The 16,094-nt window shown below is 47.8% G+C and overlaps 8 protein-coding genes across 8 annotated transcripts; 4 read left to right on the top strand and 4 right to left on the bottom strand.

Moving 5' to 3' along the window:
* Positions 1-262: 262 nt before the first annotated feature.
* I303_100045 (uncharacterized protein) lies at positions 263-964 on the bottom strand (the record flags this gene model as incomplete). Its single annotated transcript, XM_018403422.1, has 1 exon — positions 263-964. One exon carries the CDS (start codon positions 962-964, stop codon positions 263-265), a length of 702 nt encoding a protein of 233 aa, XP_018266076.1.
* Positions 965-1,201: 237 nt separating this feature from the next.
* On the bottom strand, positions 1,202-1,990 carry I303_100044 (uncharacterized protein; the record flags this gene model as incomplete). Its single annotated transcript, XM_018403421.1, has 1 exon — positions 1,202-1,990. One exon carries the CDS (start codon positions 1,988-1,990, stop codon positions 1,202-1,204), a length of 789 nt encoding a protein of 262 aa, XP_018266075.1.
* A 1,157-nt stretch (positions 1,991-3,147) lies between these two features.
* I303_100043 (uncharacterized protein) lies at positions 3,148-5,311 on the top strand (the record flags this gene model as incomplete). Its single annotated transcript, XM_018403420.1, has 4 exons — positions 3,148-3,724; positions 3,834-4,335; positions 4,415-4,581; positions 4,662-5,311. The coding sequence occupies 4 exons, from the start codon at positions 3,148-3,150 to the stop codon at positions 5,309-5,311; spliced, it is 1,896 nt and encodes a 631-aa protein (XP_018266074.1).
* A 189-nt stretch (positions 5,312-5,500) lies between these two features.
* On the bottom strand, positions 5,501-7,896 carry I303_100042 (FACT complex subunit POB3; the record flags this gene model as incomplete). Its single annotated transcript, XM_018403419.1, has 10 exons — positions 5,501-5,709; positions 5,793-6,103; positions 6,162-6,425; positions 6,488-6,727; positions 6,830-7,211; positions 7,270-7,375; positions 7,439-7,520; positions 7,589-7,691; positions 7,770-7,799; positions 7,872-7,896. The coding sequence occupies 10 exons, from the start codon at positions 7,894-7,896 to the stop codon at positions 5,501-5,503; spliced, it is 1,752 nt and encodes a 583-aa protein (XP_018266073.1).
* A 1,134-nt stretch (positions 7,897-9,030) lies between these two features.
* I303_100041 (uncharacterized protein) lies at positions 9,031-9,932 on the top strand (the record flags this gene model as incomplete). The annotated part of the gene is made up of 3 exons (XM_018403418.1): positions 9,031-9,195; positions 9,275-9,463; positions 9,618-9,932. The coding sequence occupies 3 exons, from the start codon at positions 9,031-9,033 to the stop codon at positions 9,930-9,932; spliced, it is 669 nt and encodes a 222-aa protein (XP_018266072.1).
* Positions 9,933-10,336: 404 nt separating this feature from the next.
* On the top strand, positions 10,337-10,884 carry I303_100040 (uncharacterized protein; the record flags this gene model as incomplete). Its single annotated transcript, XM_018403417.1, has 3 exons — positions 10,337-10,500; positions 10,582-10,750; positions 10,828-10,884. 3 exons carry the CDS (start codon positions 10,337-10,339, stop codon positions 10,882-10,884), a joined length of 390 nt encoding a protein of 129 aa, XP_018266071.1.
* A 2,180-nt stretch (positions 10,885-13,064) lies between these two features.
* On the top strand, positions 13,065-14,888 carry I303_100039 (uncharacterized protein; the record flags this gene model as incomplete). The annotated part of the gene is made up of 7 exons (XM_018403416.1): positions 13,065-13,363; positions 13,427-13,562; positions 13,630-13,802; positions 13,870-14,099; positions 14,162-14,194; positions 14,253-14,607; positions 14,669-14,888. The coding sequence occupies 7 exons, from the start codon at positions 13,065-13,067 to the stop codon at positions 14,886-14,888; spliced, it is 1,446 nt and encodes a 481-aa protein (XP_018266070.1).
* Positions 14,889-15,080: 192 nt separating this feature from the next.
* Positions 15,081-15,941, bottom strand: I303_100038 (uncharacterized protein; the record flags this gene model as incomplete). Its single annotated transcript, XM_018403415.1, has 1 exon — positions 15,081-15,941. The coding sequence occupies one exon, from the start codon at positions 15,939-15,941 to the stop codon at positions 15,081-15,083; it is 861 nt and encodes a 286-aa protein (XP_018266069.1).
* Between the last annotated feature and the right edge of the window lie 153 nt (positions 15,942-16,094).

Genomic DNA, 16,094 nt, shown 5'->3' with positions numbered 1-16,094 from the left:
TATCGAAATGCGTTACAAGGGTTATGAAGAGAAGGACTACCAGAGGAAGAGAGAAAGTTGGGATCAGGGTAGAAAAGTTTAAAATCCCAAAATAGAGGTGGCGCGTGAAGAGTACGATGTTCACCCGGAGGGAAAGAGGCGCGTTCTCCTCAAAATGGTAATGTTCCCAGCAAAATGCGTTGCAGCAGACGCGTTACTTCTTGGCCTGTCGAGTCTGCTTCTTGATTACCAAGTTCTGCATGATGTCTCATATGAGTCATGCTCATCGCATGCCGCTATACCCAATTGTTATCGACGACAAGGACGAGACCTCGTCCTCCTCTCCTGCGTACACGATGTAATGGCGATTATCGTGTCGAATGCTCTCTCTTATTCCCCTCAACCGCCTAAGCCGGGCAACACATCTCCTCCATTTTCGTTTCTCTTCTGATGGCCAAGCGCGTTCTTTGACAGCCCTCTCATCGCCAGGCTTCGATAAGCGGTCGATGCCTTCCAACATACTGATATCCTCCCGCAGATTGTTGTTCCCCAAACGCAACTCCTTCAGCTCCTTCTCCAGCAAGCTGATCCGCCTGTTCCATCGACTTGCACTGCAATCTGAGGATGATGTTTGCTTCCATTCGTGTAAGAGATCGTGCGTACTCATTGTTGGAGGACTACGATACCCCTCGAACGAGCGGCGCATCCCGATGAGATCACGTCTTGCAGCTGGAAGACCATACCCTTCCGAGATCGCATAACCTCTCAAAAGAGACTTTCTCCTCCTGCCGAGTGCATGCTGTTCCTGCTTTTCAGCCAATAATGCGTGCCCAATCTCGATGAAAGCGTCCCGACGATCGTCATGTGAAAGGTCCCATCGCTGGATCTGCAACAACGCCTTGGCAAGCGTGATGCGCTTAGACGATGAGTATTGGTTGAATGGAGCTGAAGCAGGGTCGGAGTGAATGTGCGGTATGTGGGGCATTATACTCTACCGTTGGACTCAAGTAGTTACAGCAGAACAAAATGAGATAGCTAAGACGGTCTGGGGTCGAATATGGTCTGCACTCTGCATTGACTGTTCTAACGACTGTCACAACCTCGAGCAATCGAGCAAAGGAGCGACATGCACGCCCCACAAAGGAAGTTCATTCCTCAAAACAGATGCATGTCGCACTGAGTATGAACGGTGCCTGTTCGAATAGGTGCAGCTACACCTATTTCATGCTTTCGATACGACCGATCCTGCTGCATTTCCCGAGTCGTCCGTCTCCACATATCCCGATAATGAGTGTTTGCCTACTATGCTGCCTTGACGTCTTTTAGCTGGCCTGCGGCTTCGCTTGGCTTTTATCGCGGCCTTCCTCAAATCGATCAGCGTCCTCAAGCGCCTCAAACTACTGACAGATGACTTATCGCTTTTCGCAGAGACACTTGATCCGGAAGCATTGGTTTCTTCCTGCTTTCTTGCTGTTAGGATACTTTTCAGAGTATCGATATCCCCTTGAAGGGTATCATAGCTCCTCATTGACCGAGTCAGCTCTGTTTGAAGCGCCGATTGGACCTTCGCCCAGTCATTTACACTCCAACTGCTTCTTTCTGAGCGGTCAGTGCTGTACCATTCTTTCAACAGTTCAGCATTCCTCGTTACATCTCCACCTCGCGAAACTCCATCCTGGTTTCGCAGATCGAGCAGACCGCGCTTTACCGATCGGAAAGTCGTGCCTTCCGCTTCTGCTAATTCTGCTAGTAGACGTTTACGGCTTCCACCAGATCGCCTGATCTGTTGTCGTATGGTGCAGAGATCACTCAGGAGTGACAAGGTATTATTATACCCTTCTTTGGTTGTTTGATCGATCGAGGTCGATTTCGAGAGGTTGTCCCACTCAGCCGCCATGGCTTTGTATGTCTCCTTCAAGGTGGTCCGCTTACGGCGACTGGGACCAATGCTGGCTGCACTGAGCTGAGTAGTATCCGTCGCTGTGCTCATGGGGTTCTCGCTATGCCTCATTATGGAAATTTGGTCAACTTAAAGAAGCGAGCAGCATCTCATATACGTAGAAACTCAAGTAATCGACAACCCATTTCGACTCGACAAAACCATGATGCACTGCCTCATTCAGATGCCAATGGAGAGCGCTCAAAGTATGAAAGGATCTGACTTGTGGATATTGAAAGGATCAGCACTTTCTATTTTCTCGTGGACAAGTTGGAGTGTACCAGATTGCGAGGGAACGCTGAAGCGATGTTCTACGGTTTCTGTCACTTACGGACGCGATCGGACGCGATCGTTTCGTTCCAGTAAATGCCAGAATGTCTGGTAGTGGTCTCCACATATTGTGGACTTTGAGTCCTCGCAGAGTCTCATGCGTTTGAGAGACAGTAGAGTTATTGTCTTTCACGCTTGAGCTTGAAGCTGTTCCGGAGTCGAAATATCTTGGCCCTCGTATCGCATCGGAAGGCAACAATCAAATGATGCAGATCTGCGTGTTACGGCATCTTCCGAATTGTCGTTCCTGACGTAGAACACGCTCTGTCCCACGACGACTTGTCGCAGAGTCACCGTTGAACAACCAGGAAAGAGGTGAGCGGAAACGCATCCGAGCTCTCAACGACGATGCCAAGTCATGTATCTCCCAGTTTGAGTACCATCGGATCACCTTCGTCCGATGCAAAGATGCCATTCTACAATCCTGCTGATACAGACTTTCGTGGATTTGATGTGGTTCGCCCAGAAAACAGTCTCTCGTTCGTTTGCCGCCGCGGCATCAATGAAAGAACCCTGAATTGCCACGTGGCAGTGAGCTAAAATGATCGGCCGCAATCGGAATTACCTTGGCTGATAGAGGAATTCTTCTCTTCCAAGATCTCTGTCTTGGTTGAGTGGCTTTGAGTCTTTTGTTTATGCTTGGTATTCATCGGGTCCGGCCGCGCTCACAGGTGGTGAAAGCGCACCAAAAACAATGCTAACTGATCGCAAGATTCCACTGTAACCGATATGTATCTGGGAGGAGTATCGTCTATATAAGTGAGCGATGTCTTGGTGAGAAGTAAACTGATTTCCCTCCTGACAATTATCTAAACATCATTGGCATTCGATCTGTTCAAATCGAGAAACTAACGTCACGAAATCAAATCATTCGCGAAGAAGGAATAATCTCATACATGATGTCAAATCCCTCCTCGTCGTCTACACTGGCAGCTAATGTCGAAGATTCTCAAGCTGCTAGTTCTGCTCCCACGTCCGCCTTACCCACCAGTCCGCGAAGCAATCGCGCGATATCCATTTCCGCACCTCATAAGCATGATCAACATACCCCTCTAGGCCGGACACCTACTCGTGGATCCACACATGCCCATCCCCATTCGAAAGGCTCTCAATCTCACGAGATGGGCGGAGAGTTAGGAAGAACCACTACAAGCGGTACAACCGGTTCCCGTCGACATGTTCCCGATCTTTCGTTTCCTTACTTGACTACCGATACTTCAAGAGGTGGCATAACGGAAGAATATCGAACGGAGACTCGACAAGGATACATAGATCCTTCCGATCCCGATAACGGTCTACGTCCTGTTCAAAGTAGATTATCGACTCTGCATGGCGATCATTTCGTATTACACTCCGACGAACAAGGGGATGCTGAAAAGGGCGGTAATAAGGAATTGCTAAAAGGGAAGAAATTAGTTACTTGGTTGGAGAATGATCCTGAGAATCCTAGAAATTGGTCAAACTTCCGTCGTTGGTGTGAGTGTCCCCCCCTTGATACCCTCGTCCAGATTTCCATTCATACTTGGACAACGACCCGCAAACATCTCTTTAAGCTAATGGTTGTCAATCTCTTGTTGCTATTCAGTGATCACCGCCATCGTATCTTGCGGAGTCATTCAAGTGGCTCTATCCTCGGCCATCGTCACAGGTGATTTCAAGGACCAAGAAGAAGCTTTCGGCGTATCATCCGAAGTCATCGCCCTGACAGTCACCCTCACCGTCTGCGGATTCGGCACTGGTCCTCTACTTTGGTCGCCGTTATCCGAATTACTAGGTCGTCGATTATTATGGATCGTACCTACTTTCGCCTACATCATCTTCAACATCCCTTGCGCATTGGCACCCAACATCGGCTGTCTACTGGCTTCAAGGTTCATCTGTGGTTTCTTCGGTTCCGCGCCATTGACATTGGCCGGAGGAACTATTGCGGATATTTGGGGTCCGGAAGAAAGGGGTTTCGCGATTGCTATCTTCGCTGCTGCGCCTTATACTGGTCCAGTGATTGGTCCATTGATCGGTGGTTTCATCGGGAAATACGCTGGATGGAGATGGTTATATTGGGTTAATATGATTTCAGCTGGTGTAGTGTGAGTATAACGATCGGAAACTATCTTCACTCTATCTTCATGCAGAATTCCTTACTGATTCGCTTCGGTATCAATACAGCTGGGCAGCGACTCTGACTATCCCCGAGACATTCGCTCCTGCATTACTGAAACGGCGAGCAAAACAACTCCGTCAAGACGCATGCGACGACTCGTTCGTCACCGAACAAGAATTATTCCGGAAACCATTAGGTGAAATCGTCATTGAGACTCTCATTAGACCATTCGGTAAGTCGAACCCATCCAGCTTGCCTCTATAGTGCAATCTCTTATTTTTGGATTCCGCTGACCTTGAAATTCATCATCAGAAATGCTCGCTACCGAACCCATCTTACTGTTGATGTCATTATACATTTCTCTGGTGTACGGTCTCCTCTACGCCTTCTTCTTCGCCTTCCCCGTCGTCTTCGGTGAAGATTACGGGTGGGACGATGCCAAGACCGGCCTGACCTTCATCCCCGTATTCTTCGGTGTCGGACTCGCTCTATTCGTCACTCCTTGGCTGGAGAAGAAATACACTGCGAAGGGGGACAACGTTACCCCCGAAGACAGATTACCAGGGATGTTGATCGGTGGACCATTTGTTCCCTTGAGTCTATTCATCTTCGGTTGGACAGCTCCTCCATACGTCGCTCCAGGGGGCGGAAGTTGGGTAGGACCCTGCTCAGCTGGAATACCTTTTGGATTCGGTATGGTCCTAGTATACTTCTCCGCCAACGCATACCTCATAGAAGCGTTCCCGGATTACGTCGCTTCTGCCCTAGCGGCCAAGACGGTTGTTAGATCAGCGGCGGGCGCGGCGATGCCGCTGTTCATAGCTATAATGTTTAGGAAGTTGGGCAATGGTCCTGCAGCTACTATTCTGGCAGCTGTAGCTATCGTCATGGCTCTGATACCCTTCGCTTTTGCCAAGTATGGCGCTAGTATAAGGGCGAGATCGAAGAGAGCTGCTATTTAGATTCCATAGATAACATAGATTACTTAGATATATAATTAATAATTACCCTTATAATGATTCACCTGACGATGAGTATGTATCTTTGCTCACAATGATATTTTCGGTGATATTCGTAGGAATACATCAATGTCTTTAGATTCTCAAAATACAGAGCCCACTACAAACATCTTTGACGGACATACCGACTAATCAATCACCCTTCTTCGCTTTCTTTGCTTTGGGTTTCTCCGCGTCACTACCACTTCCAGCGTCCTTCTTCGCTCTCTTAGCTTGTTTCTTCTTCAGCTCCTCCATCATCGGATCACTAGCATCCGAAGCCATTCCAGCATCTTCATCATCCGAATCCGATTCGGACGGCGATCCTCCATCAGAGGATTCAGATTGGAAGTCTTCGTCATCTGTCATTGTTTCGTTATGTCAGTATCCCATTCTTTCGTTCCCATGTTCTAAGAGTCTCATGCGAGCGATGCGAGAAACTCACCTGATTCGTCATCATCATCGTCGACGGGCGCTTTCGCCTTCTTCCCTTTATCCTTCTTACTCTTCTTTCTATCATCCTCATCATCTTCCGAAGCGATACTTTCCATCTCCTCATCTTCGTCGCTGAGAGGCACATCATCCAATACATTCTCTTCCATCTCGTTGAGGAGTTTCACATTCTTCTGCTTGAGGAACGCGCTGATAGGGTTAACTTCCTCTTTACTTATAGCTGTAAATACATGATCGGCCACTTCCGTCTTGGACACGACTCGCATATCGAATGTTCGAGCTGATGCAATTCCTCCACCGACGCTATGAGTAATGATAAGCTCTTGTTCCGCCTGATGGTAACATGCAATAATTAGCTTACCGTGAGAAGGATATACTTTCCGTCTTAGAGAAATCGATGAGGATAGGTTGTTTAGCAATGAAGATCAAGCCCTTCTCCAAGAAATAAAGCTCTCCTTGGACTGCTTTGACATTGGCTTTGATACCATTCAAGCCTTGAGCGTTCCTGAATGACCCAGGTGGGGTGACCTTCTTCCCCGTCAATGATTTAAGGACTCGAGAAATCACTTGGAAGGTCGGTGCCTCGTATTTTCGTTGCAAGTCTGGGTATTTAGCGATTTCCTCGCTGCATCCTATCGTCAGCAATGCCTTGGCTAGTAGATGATATATGTAAGGGACATAACGTACTCAGATAAATTGAGTTCCGCATCTACTTCCTCGTCCTTGGGCCATTGCGCTACTAAGAAGGGATACCTGGTTGCACCTTGTCGGATGGGAGGATCTAAGCCTAAAACCAGCTGTATATGGAGGTCGTCAAGTTTGGGAAGGAGGAAAATTCGGTGAATAGACGTGAAGGGAACTCGGTAATCTGTCGATTTGCCGAGAAGTCGGAGTGAGTCGGGATAGAATTCGAGGGAGAATCGACCCCTGCAAGATGACAACATGCATCAGCAAACATCATAAGGGAATCGAAGTATCCAGCGAAAGGTAGATATGTGGGTAAATGCAACATAGAAACGATTTACTCACCTCGGCGTGAGAACCAATATATCCTCGAAAACAACGATGCTGTCTCCCACAACAGCTCCGATGTCCGCTTTATCCTTGATCAGATTGTGGAAAGCGTCCGCTGCACTTATTTCGTTGCCATCGTCGTCCAGATCAGTCTCTTCCCCATCACTACCCGCATCACTACCCTTGCTCTTCATGCTCTTGCCAGGTATGTAGAAGCGCATCTCTACCAACTCATCTGGGACCCTTTTAGAGAGGTCTTTGGGGTCATGCGGGAATGGTGGCGGTGGGTTGAATTCTAAGGCGACTTCATTTTTACCTGCTATGTTGGAATTGGCGACTGTAGATAAGGGTAGCTCGAACGTTGTTTTGCCTTGTATCTGGAAGGCGATATCATTGCCTGTAGATGTCTCGTCAGCTCCTCACTGCCCCTGAAAGAAGGGTGGGAGTAACCTGACCTTGCACTTGAGCTTTACCCCAGTTCCATCCTTTCAAACTCGAATCTCTGGTCTCCAACTTGATGTTGAAGAACTCGTCCAGTGTCCTCTTGACTTTATCGTGATCCTGTGACCACCATTCTCCGAATCAGACTAGGCCTGAGTCGATCACAAGAGCCTCGCCACTCACATCTCTCTTGAATCCATCAAACGTTATCCGGGGCTTCTCAGCTTGACGCATCGCCAGACGCAGCTGGAAGTTCCTCGCCACTCTGCCCAGCGAAAGTATACGTCAATGAGCTGTGGAAGATTCACATTAATATTGTCTGTGCTGGCTCACCTGAACCAAGTCGCATGTCTGACATCGTGTCCATTGAAAGTCGTCGGGGCATCTTCGCTTGAATAGGTCTTCCATCCGAAACCTGCAGCGTTGAAACGTAGCTCTTCGACATCAAGTACATTAGCTATACAATCTCTCATCCTTGTAGTACATGATCATGTCTGCCCAAAGAAAGACTTACTCCCTAGATCAGGTCCATCACCATAGAAGACTACGGCAGTACAAGATCGGAAAGTCAGTCATCCCATTTGGAGTACATGGTATCCGTAGCTTGATCACTGACTGTTCTCAAACGTCACGGTCGACATTGCGTGAATTCTTGCTGTCTCGTAACGCTATTTTGCTCGTCGATGTGATTGTGCAGACCGTTGTTGAGTGAACAAAGGCGAGAACAGTATATATGGAGAGAGGAGGAAATACGATCAAGTAATGTTGAAAGACCAATCAGACAACTCACGCGTGGCTTTTTCAACTTGAATGGAAAAACGCGTCAACCCTCAGTTCGTCAACCGTGGGAAAGTGATCGTGACACCAGTGTCCAGCAAACGGCATGACCTCGAGACATGATTGAGACCACAGACCTCACTGGTGCAAGACGAGCCGAATACCTCATTACCATATGTAAGCTATCAACTCACAGTGGTCAGTCAGTCAGTCAGCGTATCTGCACCTTGGCACGTCGGCGAGAATTGTAAAATGAAGTGCAACCGATTGATGATCAGCCTCGTCCTGGTATCATGTCAAACTCCTAGGCACACACTTGTCAGTCGACTGGTCACACGATGATCGCAGTCTGCAATTCGATGTCAAAGCTGCAGCAGAAGGCAGGTAATACGACTTCATTTCACTTGGTTGATGAGGCATACCATGAGACTAAGTTCGAGAGGGAATAACAAGATGTCTATCTTCGTGAAAGAAACGCTTGATCATCTCAAAGGCAGGTTACTGATGTACTTAGGCGACCTTCAAGGTACCACCGATGTTGACTATGTAGATTAGATCTCCAATTCGACAGCAGGGATGCTCCGTATACCTTGAGTTGCATCTCCGATTATAGTCAAGCTCAGGCTCCGACATCGCCAGAGATCATTTCAAGAAGACAATCGCCGCGAGGCCGACCTGATGTGCCTGGCGATCACGGCATGAGAGATAAACAAACGAAACAATCCGCAAACAACACTCGTGTCCGGACAGCAGGTCGAATGACTAAGTTATCAAAAAGTTAAATTCCCGAAAACCTCTACATGATCATAGCTGCTGAATGTGTCACAAGCACATGATATATTCAATCATCCATCACACTCGGATATCAAGTTGATCTCGCCGAACTGCAGCACGCTTATATCAAATCACCACCTCACCTGAAAGGATCGCTGCCATCGCTCGTCTGTCCTACTGCGCCCTTTACACGCGTCTGCGGCAAGTCAATTCACCGCTTCAACATGCCGAGACACACTATACCTGTCCTAGTCACAGCTCTGGTGGTTTTCCTTGCTCCGTGTCTCGCACAAAATGACGCCTGGCTGGGATGTTTCACTATACCCGACGCAGGGATCTCCGGTCTTACAGTGTCCAGTTCTCAAACATACTATCCAAACGGTTGTGCGGTAAGTGCGCGATCCCATCAGGTCATGCCGTGCTGTCAAGCCGATAAGTACACCTCGAATGCTTATATCCAACATATAGAATCAATGTAGAGCAATCGTCAATTACGGTTATGCCCCCGTCAAATACGCCATGTACTCCGACAGCCGTCAGATCGGGGACAGCAGTCAAGAAGGGCACTGCGTCTGTACAAACAGTCCCCCTGTCAACAGCGCCTATAACGGAGGACAAGGAGGGGAAACTGTTTGTAGTAATGCGAATGATTATGCTGTAAGTTCGATTCTCAGTCACCACATGCTGACTCTGTTCTGTCATAATTGACTTGACATAAGAACATGAGGGTTGTCCGCAACATCCCTTCGTCCTCTTCATAAACGGAGGGTGCCGCACGGTACAGATATACTGACTGACCGGTGACGTGTAGGCTGTCCTGCTCGACACGCCATACACCTTCGACGGATGCTACTCAAGCTTGTACGACTACACAATGGCGTACGATGCGTCCGCTACCAGTGTCGACGCATGTTTCACGCAATGTCAATCATACAAATGGGTCGAGATCGATTATTATCAACAAGGCACAGAAGTCCGATGCCGCTGTGCTCCTTTCATCATACAAGATCCCGACACCACCGTTCAATGCGCGAATACCGATAACAACTATATGATCTTCATGAACAACGTAGCCAGTGGTACACAACCTTCTGCGCGAGCTGTGAAACGTCAACATAGTACATAGAGCAAAACAGATATATTTTGGGATTTTTGGCTTGAATATCCAATCTCGAGAATGCATAATTAGATGTCAACAATCAGCCTTGTCTATGTAGACACCAAGACTCAAGTTCAACTCTAATCCTTCTCAGATTGGACGCTTCGGACAGACAGCCAAACAGGATCGACAACTCGGTTTACAGGAGCTAATCATAGACTGAAACGGAATGAAAAGATCGCACACACGAACGCACACAAGCCGCCATTCGCGATCATGATCTACTCATCAGCTGCCCGTTTTCTGTCCTAACTTAGCCTCGCTGTCATCAAACATTTATAGCTCCGTCAAGAAACCATTGTAGGACTGCTTATCCTCATCGACTTCTCATCTGCATGTCGGCTTATTTCATTGACCCCCAACAACCCAAAATGAGGTGTCAATCCTTATCAATATCACTACTTTGCTTCTGGGGCTACTCAGCTCAGTCACAGCTCAATACAGTGCTTGGCTGGGCTGCTTCAAAATCACTGGGTCAGGAATATCCGGGATCACAGTGTCCAGCTCACAGACATGGAGTCCTGCGGGATGTGCTGTGAGTCGTTCAAATGGTCACCACGATAGCCATGAGCTGATTGATAACACGGAATCCCCTTATGTACTAGTCCGAGTGCAGAACCCTTCCTGATTTCGGCTTCTCACCAACCGCCTACGCCATGTATTCTGACCTTCGAGAAATCGGCAACGAGATCCCAGGACATTGTGTGTGCACCAACAACCCTGCATCGGGTTACGACTATGTCGGGGGGGATATCTTCAATTGCCCCAATGATGATTCCCACGCTGTGAGCTGTTCCTCTCGTCTCTTGTTTCCTGACGATTAAGAATAAGACCTCGGCTGATGAGTACGAAATCTATTTAGGCAACATACATCGATGGTCCTTCAGTGGCTGCTACACCACCCTCCACCCCGAGGTGATCACATACGACTACACATTCAGCGAACCCTCCGAATGCTTTGCGGCTTGCTCTTTCCACCCTGATTATCGATACATCGTCCTGGACTATTGGAATGTTCCAGGAGGTTACGTCAGGTGCCGATGTTCACCATTCATACTCTATGATCCCGCCACCGTTGTGGACTGCGAGAATACCGATGATAATCATTTGATCTATTATAATAACGCTGATCCCCAACCTTCGGCGGGGGCGAGGAAGCGCAAAGTGGCGAATGGGTAATCTGGTCGACTAATCTACGGACGATCATGTTGTACACAAAATTCTTCCTTCAATGCGAATACTGTACTTCTTGGCAGTCATGCATGTATGAGCTGATCATTCACACTTCAAGTCACACGCGGACATAGTAGGTGCCAAAGCTTCAACTAGATTCCAATCATTCAACACCAGGCACTGATGATCATCACTTCTGATCCTGATTTTCATAAGCGAGGAGAACTCTGCTTCTGGCTTTCTGCGACGGACAACCGAGATCTAATGACTGAGATTTGACGCACAGACATGTATCAGCTGATCACGACGGTGTTCCGGCTACTTTGCTTCTTTGCCATCGGGAAATGGGCTTCTCAGCTCATCGAGATCACAATCAACGAGAAGTATTTTTGGAGGCTGATCTGTGTGATATTCGCTTACAAATAAGCTTGTGAACAGCCTTTGAGCTATTTTCACCCCATCAAGATCAGCTGATGGATCTGATTCTGTCGATCGCCGCTAGCCCATATGACCGCGAGATCCTCACCAGGCAAGGAAACAGGCAAAAACTGTACATATATGGACAGTTCCACTGCATGAACGCTGTGCGAAGCACTCCCCGAATTATTTATTTCTCTTCAGCAATACACCTATCGCAATCGCACATGATAAACCGAGCTTCGGAGCGATAAACTTACCACGAGCAGATCGCAACCACTACAACATGTTGAGGTCGCTCCATCTCTTCACACTGGTCACGTTCCTCGCCTTTTTCAGCATATGCTTGGCAGACTACACTGCATGGTTAGGGTGCTTCACGATTGACAATCCCTACGTGTACGGGAAGCCTCCCCTCGGGCCGTCGCCTAAGAGTCGAATCGAATGCGCAGTAAGTCATCCGATCTCTCGGACCGATCAAAGCTAAATTAGAGGTTCTGTCACTCGATATCCGTTGGCAAATCTTCAGACGCGATGCCAAAACACCAGAAGACCCGGTCCTTTCAGGACCTACGATTACGCATATTGGTCCCCTAACACCCTCATCCAAAATGAGCAGCCTTCACACTGTATCTGTAGTCCTGACTCACCAGTATGGTATCAGGCGACGGGACCAAGTGATCAAATCAGCTGTCACAACGATCAGGCGTATTCGGTCAGTGCTGAATTCAGACATCCAATTCTTGCAAATCTGGACTGAATATGAGTTTTCCATAGGTCTCGCTTCTACACCAGGACACCCTCTTCCAGGGCTGCTACAACACTCGTATCGACACCAGCGGCTCTACATTTATTATCCGCACTGCAGCGTTAGACAAATGCGTCAGCTATTGCAGCAGCTCGTTCGGCTGGGCTGCTCATTGGAAAGTAGACGAAGGCGTGAACGAATTTTACTGTATTTGTACAGACAGACTGCCTGGCTCAAAGCTTAAGACCGTTTGCGATAATTCTGAGGATACCTGGCAATACTACAAAAATGTTTAGAGTGGCTGTATCATTTTGTTCTTGTATACAATACAATCTCTTTGCAATTTAGCAATTTAGCAATTTATGCAGCTCATTTACCATGTCGAAGCAAGCTTTGATCATTGGCTCTCATGGCGTTAGACCGCCTTCTCCGCACTTTGCCCAAAGCTAATATCGTTGAGCCCCGGCTGCGATCGGTCCGGGAAACATGGTTATTTGGTTTTCTGGTTGGACGGATTCTACCGGAAAACAAGTATATCCCGAAAAAATACGAATTTTACGAGAGTCGACCCAAAAAATCAAAAACAGCAGCAAAGTGGTCTGCGCTGAACAAGTTAAGCGCCTTATGCGTGAACTCGCATTACCAGTGTATATAATAACAAATAACAAGTAGTATCACTTCCTCCCTCTTTACTTCACTTCGTACATCTCGCCAGGTCAAGTAAAGGATTGATATTGGAAACAACACCTGAAAAAAAAAAAATGGACGTCCCAGTAGATGTCCCGCCCGAGGACAAGAACCAAGATCGACAAATAGACCAACAGATCAACCACAAAGCCCTCAGTTCAGCACTCAGGAAACTCGACTTGTTCTTGCTGCCTATAGCTACTATCGCATACTTCTTGAATTTCTTAGACAGAAGTAATATCGGAAATGCCAAAGCAGCAGGTCTTCAGACCGATCTGAAGTTGACAAACCGTCAATATTCAATCGCTTTGACGGTTACTTATGTACCGTATATCGCCGCGGAATTACCTTTGACTCTGGCTATGAAGAAAGTGTGAGTACTGACCGAGCTACTCATCATGTCACCAGAAGCTCAGCTGACCTGGCATTCTTGTAGCGGTCCCCATATTCTCATACCAACGCTCGTCGTCTCATGGGGTCTGGTCACTCTTTTCCAGGGTTTCGTACATAATTATAGCGGATTGATCGCAGCGAGATTCTTCTTGGGTTTGACTGAAGGCGCTATTCTTCCGGTAAGTCAACGCTTTGACCCGTCAGCCACTATCGTTCCTCGATACTGAACCCCATGACCTACATCAGGGCCTTGTAACCTATCTATCATCCTTCTACCACCGACAAGTTTTAGGCAAACGACTCGCCTTCTTCTTCTCGGCAACTTCGCTCGCTGGTGCTTTCTCTGGATTATTAGCTTCTGCAATCTTGAATATGGAGGGCGTATCAGGAAAAAGAGGATGGCAATGGATCTTTATACTGTACGTGGTCAAGCATCAATCACCTGAGGTCCTCTGAATTGACCCATTTGATTTTTGGTACCTCTAGAGAAGGTCTCTTGACAGTAGTCTGTGGTGCTATAACATTCTTCATCCTTCCTCGTGATCTGTCGACGGTCAAATACCTCAACGAAGACGAGCGAAACGCCCTGATGCTCGCCCACGATATCGATGGAGGAGCTACAGCTGTCCATGAGAGATTCTCGTTCAGACATATGGTGAATGCTATGAAGTCACCCCAATTATGGCTTGTCTTCGCTATGTTCTTCGGCAATGGAGGTTAGCGGCTCTCATCGGATCAGATGATTCAGGACAGTAGTGCTGATATGGTTCAACGATAGTCACTCTATACTCTTTGGCTTACTTTGCACCCAGTGAGTCCATCTTGGTCCTTCTGTTCCAAAGAAGTCGTCACTAACGGAGGTATCTTAGCCATCGTACAAGGCTTAGGCTACAAGGGGATCTCCATTCAACTTCACTCAGTTCCCCCATACGTATGCTCGGCCTTCGTCGCCGTCGTAGCGTGTTTCGTCAGCGATAAAATCCGTCACAGAGGGTCTTTCATTGTCGGAGCCGCTATCATCTCCATCATCGGATATGCCATGTTCTTAGGCTCGACCAACCATAACACCCTATACGCAAGTCTGTTCTTACAGGTGATCGGGGCATACACAATGGCCCCTTTGCTGTCTACTTGGATGCCAAACAACTTGGCTCCCTACTATACTAGGGTCACGGGTATCGCATTTGGCTTCATCTCGACCAATTCTGGAGGTATCTTATCTACGTGAGTGTCCGTCTCCCTGGAGGTTTGGTACACATGGCTGAAGCAAAATGACTTCACTCAGATGGCTTTTCCCCACGACTGATGCGCCCAGATACAAGAAAGCCACTTGGACTGCCATCGGTCTCAGTATATCCATTGTGATCCTTGCGTTACTCAATTCGGCCTTCTTGGGCATGCGAAACAAAAGCCGAGCCTCGGCGCCGCAAGGCAACCTGGAGGAGTCTACCGACTCGCTCGATGATCTCGGTGACAAAGATCCTCGATTCCGTTACATCACGTAGTTTGAAAGGCTCAGTCAAGTCCTCGGAGGTCAGAAATCAGATTGAAAGGGGTAAACACAAGTTATATGCATATAATACGGTGCCAAAGTACAAAATCACTTCAGCTTGAGGTATGACCATCTCAATTCCCTTCACGTGAGGTTAGTCAGCTTTAGGTCAGATTGCTGAGCAAGATAATCGGCCAGCTCACTTCTACGCGTACACTCGCTTGGCCCATTCTATGATACTCTCGGGTTTTCTCCCTAACAGGTTTTCCAGTAACGGGTCAACTCGCTTGAAATCACCTTGTCGACTAGCTTGATAGATGCCCAGAAGGATCTTGGCGATCGGCTCAGGCACACCATATTGTACGGTGTTCTCCACATACTTCTCATCAGGGATTGTGACCTTCTTTATTGTTTTACCGGTGACTCCTGAGATTGCTTGGGCGATACCATCATAATCGACGGCTTCGTGCGCTGTCAGGGGGACATAGTGATCTTGAGGAAGTTTCGAGTCGTCGGTGAGGAGGATCGCGATAGCTTCGGCCAGATCTTCATGAGCTGTCCAAGAGACAGGACCGTCCTCGGGCGCGTAGATAGCACCTGTCTGGACAGGTTGGCCAAGCATCATTGGTAGATTCTCGTTGTAGAAACCATTTCGAAGAGAGTAGAAATTGAGTCCAGACTTCTCCAGGTATTCTTCCGTCTCGGCATGGTGTTGACAAGCGGCAAAGAATGAATCGATTTTCGAGCCAATATGACTGGTGTAGAAGATAGTCTTCACGCCTACTTCTTTGGCTACGTCGATAGCTGTCTTATGTTGTTGAAGAGCTTTATCGAAGTTGTCGACCGAAATTAGGAGGAGTTTCACGGCGCCTTTGAAAGCTTCTTTCAGGCTTGAGGGATCATCAAATGACGCTTGTGTGACACGCACACCCTTCTCAGTCACTTCAGATGCTTTGGAGGAGTCTCGTACGCTGACGGCTAATTGGGTAGGAGGTACTCGCGCAAGCAGGTTTTGGACGACGAGTTTGCCGAGTTTACCGGTGGCCCCTGTGACGACGATGGACATTTGAAGTGAGGGTTATTGTCAGGTAGCTAACGCAGGAAGTGATATGGTTGGATGTAGGAGACAGATGATGTCGCAGTGAGATGTGCTTAAGAAAGCAGTGGTCTGAATCCAGTGCATGGATGCTACTTATACCTTGCGAGATTCAATCATGGT

This window comes from Kwoniella dejecticola, chromosome 1 (genome assembly GCF_000512565.2).
Source record: "Kwoniella dejecticola CBS 10117 chromosome 1, complete sequence".
Classification (NCBI taxonomy): Eukaryota; Fungi; Basidiomycota; class Tremellomycetes; order Tremellales; family Cryptococcaceae; genus Kwoniella; species Kwoniella dejecticola.
Note: the sequence above shows the minus strand (reverse complement) of the source record. Positions and strands in the feature narration are given on the sequence as shown.